Here is a 22,413-nt window from a genome sequence, read left to right as displayed (position 1 = left end):
TCTTCTTTCAACGCCCGTTTCCAGTTCTGTGTTTTCTTCTGCATTATTATTATTATTATTTTTTTTACTCCGCCATACGGTACTTTTGTTCTCCTCCGCGCAGCGTGGAAAGACAAGATGTCGTCACGTGGACATCAAGGTTCCCGGCTGGAGGAGCACGTCGACACTTGGCCCGGCTTTGCCCACAGCGGCCACAGCCTCTTGACTTTGTGTTGTTTCTGCAAAGCACGAGATTAAGTGTCTCTCTCGCTCTTGTTTTGTGATCTTTAACATCGGCGATGATTACTTACGTGAACTTTGACCTTAAATCTCCTAAAATCACCAGAATTAAATAAAATATCCAAATCATTCAGGTGTTTTAAACGGACCTTGAAATTAAATTAAATCCTCTCAATTTAAAAAAGTCGATGTTATTTTCTAGAATTTCTAAATGTATTTTAGTGCCGTCTGTTTTTATTTTAACTGAAAAGACAAGGAAACAAGCCTTGGAAATGGATTTGAGGGAGAAACGACTTCCTCTGCAGCAGTTCTGTCATTTGGCGATACGCGGACCGGTGGATGCCTGCGGACCCAATAGCCCTTTTCTCACAGCAGGCTTACGTGGTATAATGCAATATAATAATTTAACATTGTTCAGGCGTAGTGGCTCAACGCATATTCCAAAGGCCACTTAACAGAAATGCATAATGTGAACCAGTCTTAACCCCGATTCACTGGCCTTCAGGACACAAAGTTTGTGTCTGGTGTAAAAGTGAATTTCTGGCTTTAAAGTCAAATTGGTTTCATGCAGATACAAACATCCAAATTAAAAAGTGCAAAGAATTAATGAACTAGTTTTTTAAAAATGCACACACACACATTCTGCAGTGAACTGGTCCCATGAGACTGCGAATAGCTTTTCATTTCGTACCTGCATTCATTTTAATTTTTTTTAGACGTCGCTCAGCTTCAATGGAAAATAGAGTTGACCAGTAAGAGAGACACTAAAAACAGATTTCTGCAAAAAATTATATATATATCAAGAGTCAATCAGAATAAAAGAAATCCTCGACCTTCAATAAATGGATTGTTTTTCTTTTATTGTAAAGGGTATATGAAACTATAGGTGCATCTTTTTATGGTTCATCATGTATCGCAAAGTTTACATGCAGTCTCTTTCCAAATAAAAAGGACAATAATAAAATCAAGATTAAGATATTTTATCTTATCACGGCTCTTATAAGACACTTGAGAATATCATATCACATATTAACCCCCCCTCCCCCCCACCCTTTAAAATAAAACTGCGCACGGCTCTCTTAGAAAGCCAAGTATTGTAAACACAAAGGCGCCGGGGTACCTTCACGGGGCAGAGTCTGCTGTACGTAAACCCCGAAACCAAATAAACGCTAATGGTACCAAGAATTAAGACATTTTATTGTTTTCAACAATATAGCATGATACGTTATTACATTCCGGTAAAATACTTGCCTTTTTTAAAAACCTAAAACGACCTATAACCTCCTCACCTTTAGTTTGCATCTGCACTGCAAAACTGTCAGAATCTGTATTAATTTTTCAAAATGACGTTTCCCTTAAAAACAGATTAAAGAGAAAATAGTTCAAGTAGCTGTTTTAATTAAATTCCTTAAGTGCTCTGCCTTAAAACTTGTTTCCGGACGATGAAATAAGCGGGAGTTTAATTTGGGGGTAAGTGCCCCCCGCCCCCCACCGCTTGTTTTAAACGACTTTAAAGTTTAAATACGGCACTAAATGCTTTGTTACGGTGGCAGTCTTCGTAGTGTTCCAGTTTGTCTGCCGCAAAGGCTTCAAGCTCGTCTCCCGCCACCTCGGAAGCAACCCCCCCACCCCCCTCCCACTCCCAAAAGTGAGAAAAATAGCTTTGCTCTCTTTTCCCATTCGTTGTCGTTTTTTTTTTAAGAGCCGAGGTCCACTAGATTCGAAGACATAGGGTTCAGTATGGTGTCGTGGTGCAGCGAGTGGTGGTGGTGCACCGAGTCCACGCCGCCGAGTACCGGGATGGCGCTGGGCCCCGGCGGGGGCCCGAGGCCGTGCAGGGACTGTAGCCCGGAGTTTGAGCCGAGCAGCAGAGCCGGGCTCGAGGACGTGTGGTCCGGTGTCCCGGAGGGGCTTTTATCGTCGTCTGAGCTCCCCAAAAGAGATTTATTTCCATTCATGGAAGAAGTCAATGGGTTGTGACTATTGCCGTTGGAGTTCTCGTTGTTTTCCCTGCCAACAAAAAAAAAAAAGATCACATCATTGGGCTGCAAGTGGAAGAGATTTTTCAACACGTAAGTCCGCCTGCAAAACACTATAATACTAACTCAATATCTATAGTTAAACATTAGGTATTTATTCATTAAAAATGTACAATACCCTTAAATATTACTTGTGACCCAATGCATGGTCTAATGACACATTAATTGGATGCACACGTGCAACAAAGTGTTTCAATAATCAATGCAGTGAGCCTGCATTGGGTGTCTGTGTTTGGGGCGGACTAATTGACGCGGGGTAAACACGCACGAGTGGAACCTGCGCCTCTGAATACGCGACAGCGGTAATTATTGTTAAACGCGCGGCCCGGCGCGTATGGCGCGGAGGCCGTATGTGTTCGCATGGGGGGCAAGTGAGGCTTTTTTTTTTTTTTTCTCGGTGGGGGAGACATGATTTACGCGGAGCTTTCAGCCAGAATTAGTGGGCCAAAGGGTGAAAGAAGACACCGACCTGAACGAACACCTGACTTAACGTCCCCCCCCCCCTCTCTCTCCACCACCCCCCCCCAAAAAGACCTCTGCCTGCTGGCCTGCGTAAAGTCCAAACTCTGTAATGTACCAAGGAGCCCCAAAGTAACGCGAGCCGGGCAGATGTGGGGGCTTCGGGCCCGGTGAAACAACTGTTCAACGCGGTCTGGGATGTTTTCATCTGTTCTATCAGAACCTGCAGGGTTAAAAGCGGGTTTCGCCCTGATCCCGTTGACAAGTGAATTATTTCATGTTATAATGAGTGTGATTAAAGCATTTATGCCACTTTTATAACCTTGTAATTTACCTGACGTCAATCCTTTAATTTTCACCCTTTCAACTTTTTTACGCGCGGCCCAAAAATTATCCCAAACATGCACGAACAGCAATGGGAAGTGACTTTATCGAAGCCGAAACTATCCAGAACTATATGTTTTCTAAAATAGATCCCACCAATAGAAACATTGGCGAGAACTGGAGTGAATAAAATCTCCAGTTGAAATATAAATCAGCAAATGACACACCGCACAACAAACTTGTTGTTTTTGCCCATTTTTAAATAACACAATCTGTCTATCTCGTGATCTTTAAAATAGTAAATAGTAGTAAGCCTGTGTCCCTGGCTCCTACCTCTCCTTCGCCTCCGCTGCCCGGTCCCGCTGCCGGCGGTTCTTGAACCAGTTGCTGACTTGCGTGGTGGTGAGTCCCGTGGCCTCGGCCAGCTCCCTCTTCTCCCGCGGGGACGGGTACGGGTTGTGGGTGTACCACTCCCGCAGCACGCTCCTGCTCTTCTCCTTGAAGCAGTAGCTGGTCTCCTCTCCGTCCCAGATGGAGCGCGGCAGGGGGAACTTTCTCCGGACGCGGTACTTCCCCACGGCCCCGAGCGGACGGCCCCGCAGCTTCTCCGCCTCGATGTAGTGCGCTTTGAGCCACAGCTGCTGCAGCTTCGGGTGGTTGTGCGGCGAGAACTGGTGGCTCTCCAGGATCTTGTAGAGCTCTCGAAAGTTCCCCCGGTGGAAAGCGACCACGGCTTTCGCTTTGAGGACGCTCTCGTTTTTGTGGAGGTGCTCGCACGCCGGCAGGGACCAGAGGAAGCGCCCCAGCCGCTCGATGTTCCCCCCTTGCTGGAGAACTTCGCAAACGCACGCCACTTGCTCCTGCGTAAAACCAAACGTCGGGAGCATGGACATGGCGACAACGGAAATCGGTCGAGATGGTATCGTGCCTTACTTCCACGCCCGCCGTCTCAGTCTCACATCAAATCAAAACGCGTAAAGTCCACAGGCGACAAAAGGTCCTCAAAAAGAGCAAACTAAAAGTTAAAACAGCCCCAGGGTTAGGTGTGATATATCCAACTGCGTACTGCGGAGCGCGCTCAAGTCCATTTAGCCGTGCAGAACCCCGGGCGACAAATCCTCATATAGTCGGTGAGAAAGAGAGAAAGTTGCGTCTCCTTTCGGCCGCCCTCCTCCACCTTTTCTACACCGTTTCAACATAACCTACTCCCGCAGACCGGGCTCGCTGCCTCGTTTTAATAATATTATTCTAAGCTGGCAAGACGAGCGATTATATGAACTCTGATTGGTCGGTTATCTGACCCGGGGATGGCGAGGATAAAACAATAGCCTTAGTCAAATTATTTGCCATGGTTACGCTGTCACTCAAAGTAACCCGATATGCTTTGAGGTGGCTCCCTGGCAAAGTCTCCACGATTGTTCCCCTCACGACCAGCCCGCCTACCAATAGAAATATTGCTCGGATTTTTCTTTTTTTCCTCCTCCTCTCTTTACCTTCACTTTGACGGACACCTCGGGCAGCCAAGGACTGCAGAGCTGGTGTGTGTGTGTGTGTGTGTGTGTGCAGAGGGAGAGCAGCACTGGTCCCGCAGCTGAGGGAAGGATGGCGCCAGAGCGCACAGAGGCTCTCTCACAAATCCATCACGACTTCCACAACAACTGGAGCTGTAAAGTTGGTCACTTAATCATTTCCTTTAAGTGAAATGTCCATCAACTGCCAACAACGAGGAGGGCTGGGCGTTTGGTGAAAAGCTCACAAAATGACCAGATATATCAAGGAAAAACACATAAATAAATAAATACAATAACTAATAGACTAATTGTGTCAGATAGGGCGAATTATTTTTTCTTAATTCCAAATCATTTAGGTAATTTTTTTAAATGATTTTGAAGTTGTGAGAAAATGTTGGTAAAGGTTTACAGGTGATTTTAAATAGAACGCCCATTAATCGACCACATATCTCCAACCTGAAACATAAACAGCCATTACATCACAGATATATAAAAAACAATAATTTAATATTAACAAATATGTACTGTAAATCAGAGAGTAGCTTATCGAAAATATGTATTAACTTTTACACGTAAAGCCCGCCCTTTAATATCAGGGTGGCACCTGTTGCTTTTTCAGCAAGTCAAATATGTTTTTAATGAAATCTGACATTTTTAAAAAATATTTGTACACACTTCATTAAAAGATACGGTTGTATTACGCGCATCTGAATGACGGTGCAGGCGGCGGAGAGGCGCGCATAAAGAAGGCAAACACACGTGAAGGTGTGCCGCCGGGTCTGTTCGTGACGCGGGGCGCGTGTGCGCGCTGTGGGGAGTTTGGAGAGTCCGCCAAACAGCGGAGAAGGAAAAGGACACATCAGCAGCGGCGGCGGCAGCAGCACGGGTGAGCCAAAACTTTTATCCGATCCTCTCGGTCCCCTGGTTGAAGATCAGAAGATCGTGATCCGAGGAATCGTTTCAAGAGTGATGATGAAGATGACTTCATGACGTGATGCGGGAGGACAGAGCAATGCGAGAGGGAGATAATTCACTTCAGAGTTGAACTTATTTAGAAGCATTTGTGATTTAAAGCAGAAAATAATCTTTTTTTTATTTAAAAAAAAATATGAGTTTTCTTTCGATGATAAAAAAAACAGCTTTGGCCCAAAAAACAGACAGCAGCAGGGTGAGACACGCCGTCATAACGTCTGGTGTGGTGTCGTCAGGTATGAAGGTGACGTCACGCGAGCCGGTGTTATTCACCGTCGGTCCAGAGATTGACCAGTTAGATTTCTACCGCCTCGCCGTGGGACCTCTTCATTACCGACCCGATTGTCTGCATCACTCCACACACACACACACACACACACACACACACACACACACACACACACACACACACACACACACACACACACACACACACACACACACACACACACACACACACACACTTATTCTGGTCGATTTATTATGTTTAAAATATATTCCATTCAATTATTCCATTCAATTATTATTGTTTAATATTTAATAGACGTAATGTCATGTGCAGACTGAAATTAAATGGAGCCTAACCTAAAGTTGCAAATAAATATCAGCTGCACAGCCCGGAACACAAATCTCAGGGGTATAAACTATTAAATTAATTGTTTGACCTTTGCTTCAGATCGGGGCCAAAATCTTTTTTTATTTTTTTACTGCGATGACCTAAATCATGATCGTGGCCGTTGAAACAGAATTATTAGGGCAATTATGCAGTTAGTTTATCAGCAGAGACGCGCGGTGGTGTAAGAGGAGCCTGATCCCTGTTCCCCCTTCGTTTAATAAATGGAGCGGATTCCGCCGTTAAGATGACTGATGGCGATCGTCTCGGGACCGAGGCCTCGCCTGAAAAACGATAGTGAGGAAAACAAGGAGGCGATTTATCCGCTAAACGCAGTGCACAGCTCCAACACCCGAGCATGGATGTCTTTAATTCCCCCTCATCACGCGGGAAACGAGATGATAATAGAAATACGACAAAGCCTCTTGTAACATCACTTATGAAATATCACGCTCAAAATAGTTTAATTTGACCCTTTGATCCAGGAAGCTTGTAAATACAGCAGAAAAGAGACCGATAAGACAAGTGAGAGCTCATCTCCATCGATCAAGCGGCGTGCACACACACACACACACACACACACACACACACACACACACACACACACACACACACACACACGCACATTTAAATGCATCGTGTTTTAAAACACCCATGCAGCTCTCCCACTATCCCCAAAAAATGGTGCGATTACACCCAGGTCGTAAAACTATTTTCCAGGTGACATAAATAAATAGATGTCACAGCTCGAAATCAATCTTTACAAGCTGGGATTGACAAAATAGAATTATAACACGTGTTACTAACATGTCCAGTAATTTTTTTATTATTCACTTAAGCTCTTAGTGCCGTTAGCCAGATCAGTTCACCCCGAACCAGATTGGGGCGAGCAATGACAATCACATTTAACCAAAATAGGTACCGGCCCTTACAGGAGCCCCTCATTGGGGTCCAGAGGGGGTCTCAATAGATGATATTCTGACGAGAAGATGCACTGTTAGATCGTGAATGTGTCTATAACACGCAGATCATCCACTCTGCTTCATGACAGGTATCTAGTTTTACTCACTGCCGACACTAATGTCAGAGCTGAGGGTCATATGGCCTAAAATCGCACTAAATCTTTCACTTGAAAAAGGTGAAAAACATCATCTCTTCCCTGAAGACACATTCCTGTCTCCACCTGCACGCTCAGTCGTTGTTGCTTATTCCACAATAAAGCGTCCCGTTCTCTCCCAGAGAGACTAGATAAGACTAGTGGAAGCGATTCATACTTTGAGGACACGCATTGTGGATGCTCTGTACGTGCCTTGATGCGTTGTGGGGTGACGAGGCTTGCCGGGGGGGAGGGGGGGGGGGGGGGAGGGGGGGGGGGGGGGCAGTGCACCAGCAGCGAGTGGCCCGTGACGACGTTTGTAAACCACTTGTTTCCACGGATCAGTCTGATCAGAGGGCTCCGGCTCTGAAACGGTCATTATTACGGCCGCTGATGAGTGAAGATCGACTTTCCCCTAATAGCCAAACCCCCCCGCCCCCCACCCCCCCTTATTTTGACAACCTCCCCCCGCCGCTCACCTCGCCCGCTCTCCACCACGACCTGCACTAATTGAGCTGATGACTGCAAGATGTGTGTTTTGGTGTGTGTTGCAAAGCTTACGTGTTGGAGTGGGGGGGGGGGGCTTTCATTCTGTAGGGCTGACCTGAGACCAGCACAACAAGAGGGCTTGATGAGTAACGTTCTTTCGGATGTCGGATACATCCAAGCGTTGGGCAGAGAGAGAGAGAGAGAGAGAGAGAGGAATTATTAAAGCCAGAACCTCTGTGTCTGTACCGGTTAAAAGGATATGAATGAGGGTCTATCCAATAATTGGTTGTTTACATCTATCTTGTTACCCCAGAGGCCCGGGCCCAGAGCAGGGAGGAGATTTCAATAAACCGCAGAGGGGAGGGGCACGTGTGTGTGTGTGTTAGTGTGTGTGTGTGTCCTGTCTTGATTTCCAGAAGGCTCTGACCGGTCGGCAGGTTCATCGGATCGGACGGTTCACGTTTCAGCTCCACTACGCTCACAGGTAGTTAAAAGGTGAGGGAAGCATCACCTTCACTGGGTGACGTTTTTTATTTTTTATTTTTGCTGTAGCTTTTCTACATGCAGCCTACTTGTAGCAGCATGGAAGCAGTCGTGTCAATGCACTAATTGTACTGATGGAGTTTGGATGAAGTTCAAACAACATTTAATGTAATGTATATCATATTTACATCAATAACTTAAAGTGAGAAGCAAATGATCCATATTTCAGTCTTCTTCAGTATGGAAACTTTTCTGAGACTGACAAAACAATGAATGTTATTACTTATAATAAATTCATTTGAAGTTAACAGTCTTTGTGCAATGCCACCACTCAAGGCCATCTTTCATTATGGCATTATTCACAGAATTGTTCACATACTCACAAATTAACACATGTTGGACAAAATAACTTAATAATCATCATCATTGCATAATTGCAATTTGGATACATTTCGGAGTGAAGAGGACAACCCACAATTCCACACAGGCTGTTCCCTCGTACCGCTTAATCTTTCCTCACTGGCAAAAAAACAACAACACGCCAATGCCCCCCCCCACCCCCCCACCCACCCACCCGCTGCCCACCACACGGCAACTGATTCACCTCGCAACTGCAGCTGGCCCCGGAGCGCTGGAGCGAACAGCAACAAGTGTCCGTTTTTCCACCAGGCGGGTCATCGGAGCTGATCAGTAGCTGTGTGTGTGTGTGTGTCTGTGTGTGTGTGTGTGTGTCTGTGTGTGTGCGAGAGGGAGGGAGAGAGCGGCGCTCGCTGCTGCTGAGGTTAATATATTCGATCAATCACTCCAGTTTGATTCCTGTTTGTTTTCAGGAGTCGCACGGCCTACTGCAGCCGCACACTGAGGCCTTTATGCTCTGCCGAGGCGTCCCCCCCCCGACTCTCCCCCCCCGCTCCCCCCCCCCCCCCCAGCACGCCGCTCGCCGCTCGGCTGTAATTTGGAGACGGAGAAGGGCCGCAGCACTTCTCAGATATTTCACGGGTTCCTAACCTTTAAGGTTGAAATCCCCTCAGACCTCGTCACACCCGCAGTGTGCACGCTTCACACACACACACGCACACACACACACACACACACTTGTGTCAACGCTGTGGGCTCGTTTTGAAATGACTGCGAGTGCACTCCAATTATGTCTTATTACTATCATGTATTTTCGTATTATCACGCATTTTCTTACAGGCCGCGTGCTTTCCATGTGACATAATTGTTGCCTAAGCTGGTTAGACCTGCAAAAAAACCCAAAAACAAACCCAATTGCATGCTTAATCTTATTGACACCACTGACTGGTTTCTGTCTGGAGTTCTGTGCGCGGATGGCTTGTAATGCTGCACACTTGACAACGGACCTGCTCCTTTTGGAGTGTTTTGATAAGGGCGACCAACTCAGAAAGCCCCATGGGACCAATACGTAGGATCAGATAAAAACTGGGCCTGCTCTGCATCAAAGGAGACAGAAGGCCAGGACGCATAATCGGATCACGGTAACCAATCCCCCTTTAATCATGTAACATCTGAACTAGCCAACGTGAACTAGCCAACGTTTTTTTGGCCAGAAACACGTCGAAAAGAATTTTTCCCCACCTCTAAAACAAATAAAAATGAACTCGTCTATGAATCACTATGTTATGTCAGCGTGACTTTAGGCCAGAGCTGGGCCTCACAACTTATGTTGGAAAGTGGCTTTACTCAAACAGATTAAGAAGCAGGTAGAAGTAAGGCATCAACATGCTAAATTATCCACGCGGAGCTCGTTGAGTTGGTGTGCTTTATGTTATAAACTCCCCCGAAATCACAGAGGAATGGCTGGGCTTCTACGAAAATGCGCGAATGCCTAAATTGAAATCAAATCTTCAGTATCACATGTCAGTCGATCTTACAGTAAAGTCTTCTTTTTGCAACCCAACAGGCAACCCCAGCTTTTTAACCCAGTAGACAAGCGTTTCCCTCATGGAACATTCTTCCTTTTCTACTGGAGCTGGAACTCGTATGTCGGGAAAGAATTTATTAAAAGCGACCCGCAGCTATTAGCAATGTGCTAATGCTTGAATTTGTATCCATTCCTGTATGCAGGATTTTAACAACACTTTGTGGTTTCACTTGAAACACAGACTTGACCCCGGGTCAGCGGCCATATGGGCAGTAAATAGTTCCGCCATAGAGGCTGTGGGTGTAGGGCCACTACTGTGCAGAAACCTCTCAGTATTCATCATGTGGAGCTTTTAGCGGCACGAGGATGCTTGATGGTCACGTTTTGTTGATGAGATTGGGGCTTTTGTCTGAGAGAGTTTTAACTTTTGATGGGTAGAAGAAGTGTGGCACAGGCGCATCGCACATTTGTTCTACGCGGAAGAATTGGATTTCATGATTTCTTTTTAATTCTGCCTGCAGGGTATATTAAATGCCTGCAAAACTAGCATTACAGTCAATTTGAGCAAATGGCATCCACAGCCATTTGAGAGAAAAGACGGGGGCTCGGGGTGGAGGAACAGCCTCATGCATCGTTACACTTCTCCATCTAGTGTTACTGTTTATGCCAGTGATTTAATATTCAAGCCAGAGTATAGATCACATGGTATATCACTCTATATTTACAGAGCTGTAATAGCATAACATTGCAAAGGTATAAAACATTTCAAAGGTGTTCTTGTAAGGGCAACATATCTTCCCTGCCCAAATGTATTCAACTGGTACCTTTATCTAAACCTCCAATAGCGTGAGATTATTTTGCACTTTTGGAAACCCTTTCAATCGAGAATTGCTGTACTACGTATGTGCGTGTTGTGTAATGAATGTGGGGCCGTGGAGGCTCGTTTTTTACGCTAATTGTGTCGTCCATTCATCTGTGAATGATTACTGTCACTTACTTTGGGATCACGGTGGCAATGGAGCAGCAGCCCAGTGAGCCTTTGCATTTATAACATTCCCCACCTTGTCACGGAGGTACAGCCCTGTCTCTCTAAGAAACATTGAAACACAACAAACATAACGTATGCTGTCCCAACATAACAGAGACATATTTATCATGAATGTTGCGTCCCTGCAAATGGGGAGAAGAATATCACAATAGTGATTTTATGGTGTTTCCTCAGTAAACGTATTGACTAGAATAGTAACACACCTTAACAGAACAATCAGCGTCGTTACACACATGCGTTACTGACAGGTGAATTCCTACAAATGACCTGTTGAACTGTAGAACCACATCAACGTACCTGACCCCAACCCTTAGACCGAAGCAATCGATCCCAGCGTAGCTGATCGGGCAGATAACGGATTACGGACTAACGATTAATTACTTTTTTAACACTAAAATATGTCAGATAGCCCATCGTAGAGTGATATCTGCAACTCTCCTGTTGCGCTTAGCTTCCCTGCGAGGGGAGTGGTTCACTCCATGAGGCCTCTTCAGACCTCCCGGACAAAAAAAGTCCGGGACGCGGCCGCTAACGGTTTACAACACGAGCTTCGACAGAAGCGAAGCTTCCCCGGAGGTCATCCCGAGCGAAGACTGAATGGGGTGGCGGGGGGGGAGATGATGAGCGTTCACACAAGCAGAAAGAGGGAGGGGGGGGGGGGATTACTGTCAATTGCTCCCAAATTGCAATAATACCCGCTGCCGGGCCACCCACACATGCGCTGAGAGACAAGTAATAAATTGCTGCATATGTCCATTCCACATTGGATAGTCCAGCAGTACACTGCCCACAACGGTCCCCATTCATTTACAGTGTGACATGTGGAGACAAGTGCAAATGGCTCTGGACTGTACGGGGCATTGGAAATGGAAATGTTGACCTTGATATTGAGGTTCAACATAGACAGCTGTTTCAGTACTTTAATGCATGCTACCAGGCTGAATATCTTGGTAAATATGGTGAATCGATCTCCCTTTCGGAGCTTTTTAGGAGTGTAGAATAACAAGCTGTATTACTGTTTGGATCTTTGACAAATCACACATCTGATCAACAGCCTTTCGTTACCTTGGTTTTAACATTTTACTATTTGATTTATTATTATTTTGAGACAGTCTGAAACAAATTAATGTGCACCTTCCAGTTTAAACAATTCAATTACATCTTTATCAACATTGCAGCACTTTGTTGAGCTGAGCTATTTTTCCACCCCCCCCCCGAAAAAAAAGATCAGATTTGGAAACTAAACTAAACCAACTTGTTCTCGTGTAGAAACACACAGCAATTATTTCTGATCATATCATTCTTCGGCACCAGGAACCGAGCAGATGGCTAATCCAGCCCCAGTATCTAATCAGAGCAGTCATTCTAATGACAGGATAATTTCATAAGAGCCCTTTGTCTGTGAATATTCAGGAGCAGCATGCGGGAGCTCGGAGATGTTCACCACCAGCGCAGAGTGGAAACAGGCCCCAATAAACGACACGTTTGTGTCACGGTTTGGCTTCGCTTCCGGTTTTAGTTTGAAGTTTCATGTCTCTTGTGGTCCTGGGTTAACTTCACTTCCTGCCTTGTCTTGTGATTGCGTGATTGATTCCACCTGTGTCCAATCACCTGCACCTCCCTTGTGTATTTAAGCCCTGTGTGCCAGTTGTCCTTTGTCGCGTCATTGTCCATGTCTATGTGTCCCTTGCCGTTGGAGCACGTTATTGTTTTCTTGTCAAGATTAAAGAGCACGTTGTTCGAGAACCTCTGCATTTGAGTCCTGCTTCCGCCTGCTCCAGCACCGTTCGTGACAGAATGGGGGCCGGAACGGGCGGAGACGGGAGTCTTGGGGCCCGCTCAGGCTGGAACGGGCGTCTTGGGGCCCGCTCAGGCTGGAACGGGCGTCTTGGGGCCCGCTCAGGCTGAAACGGGCGTCTTGGGGCCCGCTCAGGCTGAAACGAGCGTCTTGGGGCCCGCTCAGGCTGGAACGGATATCTGGGGGCCGGAACGGGAGGGGGCGTGGGTCTTGGAGCTGGGGGCGTGGGTCTTGGAGCTGGGGGCGTGGGTCTTGGAGCTGGGGGCGTGGGTCTTGGAGCTGGGGGCGTGGGTCTTGGAGCTGGGGGCGTGGGTCTTGGAGCTGGGGGCGTGGGTCTTGGAGCTGGGGGCGTGGGTCTTGGAGCTGGGGACGTGGGTCTTGGAGCCGGTTCGGGCGGAGACGGGCGTGGTTGGCGCCGTCGCTGCCGCCGAATGCGGAGGTCCAGGGCGTGGGGGTCGTACCTGGCCTGGAGGCGGGCGGCCAGCTCCAGCACCTGTTTCCAGCGTGCGCTGAGGACTGGGGGCTGGACGCTGGCCTCCATCGGCGAGGCCCAACCTGGGTCTGGAGAGCGGCAAGGGCGGTGACCGGGGCGCTGCCTGGAGCCTGCTTTCGAGCCAGGGTTGGCGTTGCGCCGGGCAGCCAGCTGCGTGCCGTGTGGGTCCCCAAATGCCAGGCGAGTTCCCAAAAACGGATTTCTTGGGTCAAACCCTGCTGAGTCCTTAGGAGGTGGCGTCATTCTGTCACGAACGGTGCTGGAGCAGGCGGAAGCAGGACTCAAATGCAGAGGTTCTCGAACAACGTGCTCTTTAATCTTGACAAGAAAACAATAACGTGCTCCAACGGCAAGGGACACATAGACATGGACAATGACGCGACAAAGGACAACTGGCACACAGGGCTTAAATACACAAGGGAGGTGCAGGTGATTGGACACAGGTGGAATCAATCACGCAATCACAAGACAAGGCAGGAAGTGAAGTTAACCCAGGACCACAAGAGACATGAAACTTCAAACTAAAACCGGAAGCGAAGCCAAACCGTGACAGTTTGCTTCCTGCCGACAGAATGCGTAAATGTGTGGGGAAGGAATGACATGCTCGGCGTGTGTGGGTGGACAGCAGCTGCAGCTCAACGCGGTCTGAGGACTATGTACGACAGCGTGTGTGTGTGTGTGTGTGTGTGTGTGTAGACCTCCTACTGACATTACGTGTCCTCCTTTCTACCCTCCGTCATGCTGGTGAATACCGTAGGATGTTCGTAAACACGGGCGGAAGGTGAAGAGCAAACAGGGCCCGTAAAATCCCCCCCCCCCCCCCACCCCCCTGGGTGTGTGTGCGCCGCGGGGCGCAAAAGACACAATATTATTTACAGTCGCGGCCCGAGACGCAGACGGAATAACACGCAGACGCACCAGGGCAGGATCCTGGCAAACGGCATGTGGCCCCCACGTCGTGCTTCCACCAAGGGAGGAAGAGTGTCCTGGGGTCAGGAAGTTAATATCAAACGCACACACACACACACAAACACACACACACACACACACGCACACACACACACACACACACACACACACACACACACACAGTGAATCGTTTTCCCTTACCTCCATGCAGACATTCAATTAACATACAGCTACACACTTTTGAATCAGGTTGGTGGAGGCGGCAGGTTGTTGAAGGCACAGTCAGCCAGTGTAATATTATCAATAATTAAAAGATGTTGGTTGAGGGGAAAGAAGGTAGAGATTTAAAATAATATCTCCATTTTCTGGAGTCCAAGAAAAGGCCTTGAAATTGCCTTTTGAAAATCAACTTTTGGACTAATGGTATCATGACGATCTGATAATTAACCAAACACTAAATAAAAAGAAGGATTTCAGGCTAATTGCAACTGAGGCAACACACTGACAACTTAAGGATGTTTCTGTCACTTACTGTAACATTGGAATCATTAACATCACTTTGATCTATTTATATAAGATCTTGCAACTAGTTGCCATATTATCCACTGAACATAGGTAATAAAATACAATTCATATTGAAATCAGCTCCGTCGACCAAACTGTCCAATTTATTGGCCTTTCTTGATAATTCTGACATTCCGCTAGTTCCAAAAAAACGGAGGGTTTTAAAAGTCACAGGCTTTGAATGGTTAATACATTCAATCTGAATCAATACGAGTTCAGGCATGCCAGTAATCAGCTCTCCTTCTTTATGGTGAAATTAGGTGTCATGTCTCATTTGGGAGCGACGCTGTTCAAATACATCATCATCGGCCTTCTCGGTTTCACTGGAGACGCTTGGTGACCTCATCGAGCGACCTCGCCCAATCACGGATCAAAGTCCCTGGGTTTCTTGCTGGTCAGGCCAATCAGTGGACCACCCCGGAGAACCAATCAGGTAACATCTTACTCGACTTAAAGGAATTGCGCCGCTTTTGACGAGCAACTGTGTCGCTTTTCCTTCGGACGTACCGAGGTTCGAGGTTCTTCTGCTTGCTCTGAGCGTCACTCAATGAGTCTCTTTCGGGGATTCAATACATTCAATTACATCAGTCATTAGTCATTTTGATTTGTTTAATTCGGGCTAAGACATGGGAATAGACACTAAACAATAGTGAGTGAGTCAGGGAGACAGGGGAGGAAAATAAATAGAGGCTCATATGCAGAGAATAAACCTCTTATTCTGTAGGGGAACTTCATATACTGCACATATTTTGATTTGCAATATTTAGATTACTAGGTATTTAAACAGAAACAAATATTCCAGTCAAAATTACAGCCTGAATAGTACACATGGAGTGTGAGTGTGTGTGTGTGTGTGTGTTGCTAAGAATGGAGCGCTTGTATCACTTGCCCCTTTTGAGGGGAAGTGACACAAGATACTTAAAGACCAAAATTGCCTCACTTAGCCAAACAAACTAGCTCTTCTGACATACACACTCATTCATTCGTACACACTCCCTTATGCATGCATGCACCCACCCACTCTCACACACACACACACACACACACACACACACACACACACACACACACACACACACACACACGTCTTGAGCTCTCTAATGGCCAATAAACCCAGGATGTTCATTCCTCCTCTCAGGCTCACAAAAACCAAATAGCAAAATTATTGAGAGAAAACGGATTCCACTGTAACTCTGCCTAATGACCACACACACACACACACACACACACACACACACACACTAAAGCAGATAGGATGTACATAATAACCCTAACATGGCTTTTATAAGCCTTCAGCTCTTTTGAGACGAACACGCTGGGAGAGAAACAGGCCTGCGTATAAAAATAGTTCTCTGGAGGACTTTGAAGTTTCTTCTTCCTGATCTCAACTGAGAGAACAAGATGGTCTCAGGACCAGTACTACTAGTGAATAATAATAACATACACTTGGGGGGGGGGGACATTTAAACACATTCAGATCACATTGGGTTTGGATGCTGAGAAACAGATATTGCACTTAAAAATGTGCAGGACATTTCCTTCCTTGTCTTGATATTCCTTTCTGAATTATGTGCATCATTATTTTTGTCCCGCCTGAACTTTCCCTCCAAACGACAATTCCACTCTAAATTCCTACAGATTTGAGCTCTCTGTCATTTTACAGGAGTGGCTAAATGTTCAGAGAAAGTCTGTGTGTGTGTGTGTGTGTGTGTGAGAGAGACAGAGATAAAGAGAGAGATAATTCAACACCACCGATGCTTCTAATGGTTTCTTTGGGGGACCATGTGTCCTTTGCGTCAGCACAGCAGCAGCCTCTAACGTTACAGTCGGGTTCGGTGAGAAAGACAGACGTGTTGTATAATAAAAGGTGGGCGGTGGAGGGCAATAACTCGTGTGTGTGTGTGTGTGTGTGTGCATGGGGAGAGCTGCAGAGCCTTTCTGAAGAAGTAGATCTCTGTGTATTTCCTTACCATCGATAAATCCAGGAGCTCGCTAGCGCCGACATAAATTACCCAACACAACTAAACCCTTAGCTACCACTTCAACCCTTTTTTTCTTCAGCAGCTTTAAACCAACATGCGTCACGCAAACACGCGTTCAAACACACAGCGCTTTGGGTAAATAGTAGTCTTTCTTGGTGTGTGTGTGTGTGTCATCCTTAGGGTCAGTGATAGCAAAATGGCCGTTAAACCTCATATTCCCTGATGGGGCGGCGAGGAGAGTGAAAGAGAAGGAGCTGAGGAGCTCAGTGTGTGTGTGTGTGTGTGTGTGTTCATCCATGGAACTATATGTTGAACTATGGAGATGTTAAAACATGTCTGCGCATGTGTCTTAGTGTTTATTGTAACAGAACATGGAATGACTGGGAAATTACAAAGTGGGAAAATAAGATTCAAAATGTAAATTTATTAGGATTTTCTGACATTTTTAAAGTGTCTCATTAACCCACTATGAAGATAAACAAACAATATGTTATACACGGGCAAAGACAAAATATTTCATATCCTGAAGCGACATGTTTTTGCAGTCGTGTGCGATTCGCAATGAATAAATATTGTGGATTTCTTTTAGATAAGAAACCTTATATAACAGAACAAGTTTACCTTCAATAACTAGAACAACATGTTTATAATAAAGAAATCAACATTTAGATCAATAATTCCTCCAGTGTTCACTTCAACGCACACTGGTTCCCTCTCAGATAATTTTTGTGTTTACAAAAAGGAGGAAGTGGGAAATTTTAATGGACTCAGCAAAAAAAAAAAAAAAGAAATCTGCTCTTAGGCACTTTGACATTTTCAAACACACACACTTTTGGTGAATTAGGGTGATTCTGCAGATTGCTGTTAAAGCTCATCCTGTGCACCTCAGCAGTTTCTGAAGCCCTTCTCGTACGTGATCATTTTAGGTAATTTAATAAATTCCCCAAGCTCTGTGTGGAATTAGAAGAAGCTAGACTTTGGTCAGAGGAGAGCTTTTAAGGAACCCGGCATCGTGCATCAGAGGCCACGCAGTCGATGGTAATGTGATGAACGCTTACATTCACCTGCCTCTCACCTCTTCTGCTGATGTACATCCACCATCTCAACGGCACCCATTCAGTGTCAAACGGGCCGTATCGGTCTTTTTTTTCAGGGAGATATTTGGTGTGTGTGTGTGAAAGGGGGGGGGGGGTGTCAGAGGGCCGGGTTACTCTGCCAGAACTAGCACTTCTGGTCGGAAAAAAGGGGTCTGAGCGGGACGTGCTGCATGGGCAGGCCCGGGGTCGCTTTTTTTTTGAAAATGCGATCCAAGAGCAACAGAAAACACTCCCTCCTGACCATGCGGTCCAAAAAACGGGTGCAGAGGGGAAGGCGGGGGGGCGGGGGAGGGGGGGGGCAAACAAACCCACCCTCGGCCCCCGCAATGTGCCTCCTCAGCCGGCGTGTGTGTGTGTGTGTGTGTGTGTGGGTGGGGGAGGAAGGATGGAGGGAAAGCAGGTATGGAGGGGAGAGAGAGAGAGAGGGGGGGGGGGGGGGGGACAGACAGACAGACAGGCGGAGCGACAGAACGGGGGCATCGGCGTGAGAGAGACGGGCAGACGGAGAGACTGGGGGGGGGGGGGGGGGGGGGGCACGTAGAGCAGCGCCAGGCGGGAGGATACTGAGGAGCACCGAGGCGTATCATGAACAAGGTCAGGAAGAAGAGCAGGAAATGATACGAGATGGATCCTCGTTTCCTCTCTTCGGGGCCCGCGGCGCGGCGAGCGACGGCCCCCGCAAGAGGGAAGCTGACATTGCTGAAGTATGAATTTCACCCGTTTGTGTTTTGCGGAAAAGACGGAACGGAGGCTGTCTGTCTGTCTGGATCAGAGGGAGGGGGAGGGAGGGGGGGGGGGGGAGGCGCCATCGACCCCTGAATGCACCCCCTGAAGCAGAGAGCGAGGTTTTTATTGGCCAGTCAGACTCAATTCATTAAACGCCATGCGGCTCTTTCGAGTCAGTCTTTCCCAAAGTGGTGGAGATATGCGTTTGGACGTAGATGTGAGAGTCACGTCTGAGGCCTCTTACTTTAGATAGATAGATTTTTTTTCAACAGCCGTGGATGATAACATATAATACAGATGTGTGTATGAAATAGTACACGTTTTAAAACCTATTGGGATTTGTGTTCCAAACCCATGTGATGCTCTAAGGGTCAAAATGAAACCAACATGTAGTGTGTGGGTGTTGGGAAGATTTTACAGGTAACCTTTTTTCCAATCCTGCTTATTCAAGGACAATTCATTGAGAAAATAACTTTGCTTCATTGTTCTATGTGTAAAACAAAATCTCCTTTAAAAGGTTATGCAAGAAAAAAGCTTTTGAAATGCAAACTAACCCTCGACACTGGGCCTCGACGAAGTATCTGCCTTCCTGCAGATTCACGTTCTGCTCGACGGCCAAATGTTGGCGAAACGTTGCCGGTTTGACGCCTTTCACTTGAAGCTTTAACGCATCCATCAGCAGAGAATGTTCTCGAGTACATTGGAGCCACGCTTTTTGCTCTCGTGGTTCCTTGTGGTCGTGTAGCGAGGGACAGAAACCCAGCTCAGGGCGAGTGGAGCGGAAGTTTCACGATTGCTCGAAGGGTGACAAGACAACGGGCACGTCAACATCGCAGCGCAAAGACCCCCCCCCCCCCCCCATTAAAATGTTTAGGTGAAATGACATATTCCACTTCACCGAAACACAAAGAACACTCACGTAGAATGTGTTTACACCTCACGTATTTCCATGCAGACGCACACAGAACACCGGGTAATGTGATATGCTCAGCTGTGGATGGAGCGGTTGGGTAAAGGGAGACCTCCCTGGAACACAAAAAAAAAAAAAAACCCAGCGTGTTACAATGAAGTCTGTTTTGAAATGCTCTGTGGCCTGAGGGAAGGATCCCTCCTTTGCATCCAGGCAAACAGGACAATACGCTGTATTATGCAGACTAGAATAAAGTAGAGCGCGGCAGAGCTGTACGACTTTCATGACCTCGTGTCGTGTTGAGTCGAGATCTCTTTTACAGTCCCGCTTTGTTCCCTTTTGCCTTTGTCCCCCCGTCCCGTCCCGTCTTTTGTCCTCTCTTCCCTCCCGACGTCGGCAGGTTTGCGGGTGTGCTTGCGGGTCTCCGGGGCGACATCCGTCAGTCGAACGGATCGGCGCTGTGCAGCGCGCCGCGGAACCAGGGCAGGGCGTATTCCCTTTCAGAAACCCACCGAAACACCAGTCTGGAATCAATCTGCTATCTCACTGCTACCCTCAAAACACACACACACACACAGATTTTCATCTTTAACCCCCCGTGGGAGACTGGCCTGTGCTATTTTTCACATCCCTGTGAGTTTAAGTGTAGGGACGCGGGTTCCCCCACCGCCACATCTCCGACTCCACCTGCCGCTGAGGCCGGGAGCCGACGGCGTCCATGAGTAGTCCAAAAGGCGTGTGTGCAGCCATGTGCGGGGCAGCGCGGGGGGGGGGGGGGGGGGGGGCAAAGGTGCATCGCACGGGCAGAGAGGTAAAAAGTGAAACCTCCACATCAGAGACCGGTTGACTTTTGGAAGAAGAAAAAAAAAAAAAACCCCAGAAGGGATAAATAAAGAGAAATATGCGAGGTGTCTGTGGCACACGTAATAGATTGCACATGGACAGAGAACTTAAGGCCGGGACATAAATCAAGCCGCTCCAGCGGGCAGGCGTATCGAAATTCATGTGTGTGATTTGACTTAACTCTTGAGACTGTTTGACCCGTGAAGATATACAAACAGAATACACTAATTAGGTTTGATAACCACAGCAAAATAGTGAAAGTTAAGTATGGCACAGCCGTAGAAACTTCAAAGTTCAGTGGATCTAATTAAATCAACAACATTTATGGGCAATAGGTTTTTGTGGATTTCAGAAGGGAGGCGAGCGGAAAAAAAAGGTATTTAAATGCGTTGCAACTTTTGATGACAATTTACCCGTTAGACATGAACATTTTTGACTGATTGTGGTTTTAAAAAACAAAACAAAATGACTGACCAAAAATCTTAAAACTCATCCACACACGTCCTGAGCACATTGTAGTTGCAAATCTGGCAATTATAGTTTTGTGCAGGTCATGTGACTCACCAAACCACATCAGCACCGTTAGTTAAAAAAGATGAAAATCTGCAACTACTTTGATTATTGAAGTCATTTTTGACACAAATATGCTTTTTCAGACAAATTTAGAGATTTCCTGCTTTTTTTTTCTCCTTATTTTTAAACTGTATGAAATTTCTGACAATTGAATGACAAAATACTTAACAAATCTGTATGAAAACAGTTATTTTTCGTGGCCGGTGTCCCGAAGTCAACGACGCCTCGATGCGGCCCGTAAAAAAGCTCTGAACCAGTCCAAGCCAAAGACTCCGGGGCAAAAACACTCCAGTAAATGAACAGCCAGCGTATTGTTCCAACCTCACCTCTGCCTCTGCCTGCTTAATTACAGGTTAATTGCGTAGAATAAGTGTGGTCCATGTTTCTCCTTCCACCCACTCAGAGGCCGAGGTTGTGTGTCGGATATCTGGAATTTATCAACTTGTTCAGGAAATGAGAACCCAGCTTTACCTAATTCAATGTGTAAGCAGGTACAAAACCAACACATAGGAGTGTGTGTGTGTGTGTGTTCACACATCGACCTGAGCACACGCGCACACACACACACACACACACATACACACACACTACATAGATGAATGGAGCACCTCCGGCGTCATTTTCAATCAAGAATATGATCCCTCGTCCCATCTGGGTTTTCTGACTTGGTGGGCGGCAGCGTGCACACAACAACACATCCATCCAGGAGCTACGACACACACACGCACACACACACACACACACACACACACATTATGCAAACACGGACAGACAATCCGTGGGGGTGGGCCTCAGACATGGCAAAGAGCACATGGCACCACTCTTGTAGCCGTTGTATCGTCAAACATAAACCCGTTGTTAGGATGCAGCACATCTTTGGTACATCTTCACACACACAATTATAAACCCTCACACTCATCTCAGCCATGAGTGTGTGTTTGTGTGTGTGTTAAAGTGTGTTATCTTTATCTGTCTTGTGTCTTTGGTCCTCTTCAGGTTGATTTAGTCCTCGTCCCACAGAGGCCTCCTCATCCTCTCTGCTCACTCACTGAAAGGACATGTGTGTGTGTGTGTGTGTGTGTGTGTGTGTGTGTGTGTGTGCGTCTGTACGAGGACAGAGGTCAATGAGATAACATTTGGTGGACCACCTGCCGGAAAGCTCAGTTTGCTAAACACAAAGTCTCGTCTAACCCAACCCACAATGTGTGTGTGTGTGTGTGTGCCGTCTACCTGATCGACTGCGGTGCAAAAGTTTCTGATTACTGATCATGTTAAAGGACACAACACATGTGATGAAGATGTCCAAACATACAAGCTGTGAGTCTTAACACAAGCAGCTGAATACACATCAAACACACCTTGGAAATCACAAGTCCTCTT

At 46.7% G+C, this 22,413-nt stretch overlaps 1 protein-coding gene across 1 annotated transcript; it reads right to left on the bottom strand.

Annotated features, from left to right (window-relative positions):
• Positions 1–1,878: 1,878 nt before the first annotated feature.
• On the bottom strand, positions 1,879–4,465 carry six2a (SIX homeobox 2a). Its single transcript, XM_037464827.2, has 2 exons — positions 3,375–4,465; positions 1,879–2,229 (listed from the first exon to the last, which is right to left on the bottom strand). Exons 1-2 carry the CDS (start codon positions 3,932–3,934, stop codon positions 1,917–1,919), a joined length of 873 nt encoding a protein of 290 aa, XP_037320724.1. The 5' UTR covers positions 3,935–4,465; the 3' UTR covers positions 1,879–1,916.
• Between the last annotated feature and the right edge of the window lie 17,948 nt (positions 4,466–22,413).

Source organism: Pungitius pungitius, chromosome 13, assembly GCF_949316345.1.
Source record: "Pungitius pungitius chromosome 13, fPunPun2.1, whole genome shotgun sequence".
NCBI lineage: Eukaryota > Metazoa > Chordata > Actinopteri > Perciformes > Gasterosteidae > Pungitius > Pungitius pungitius.
Note: the sequence above shows the minus strand (reverse complement) of the source record. Positions and strands in the feature narration are given on the sequence as shown.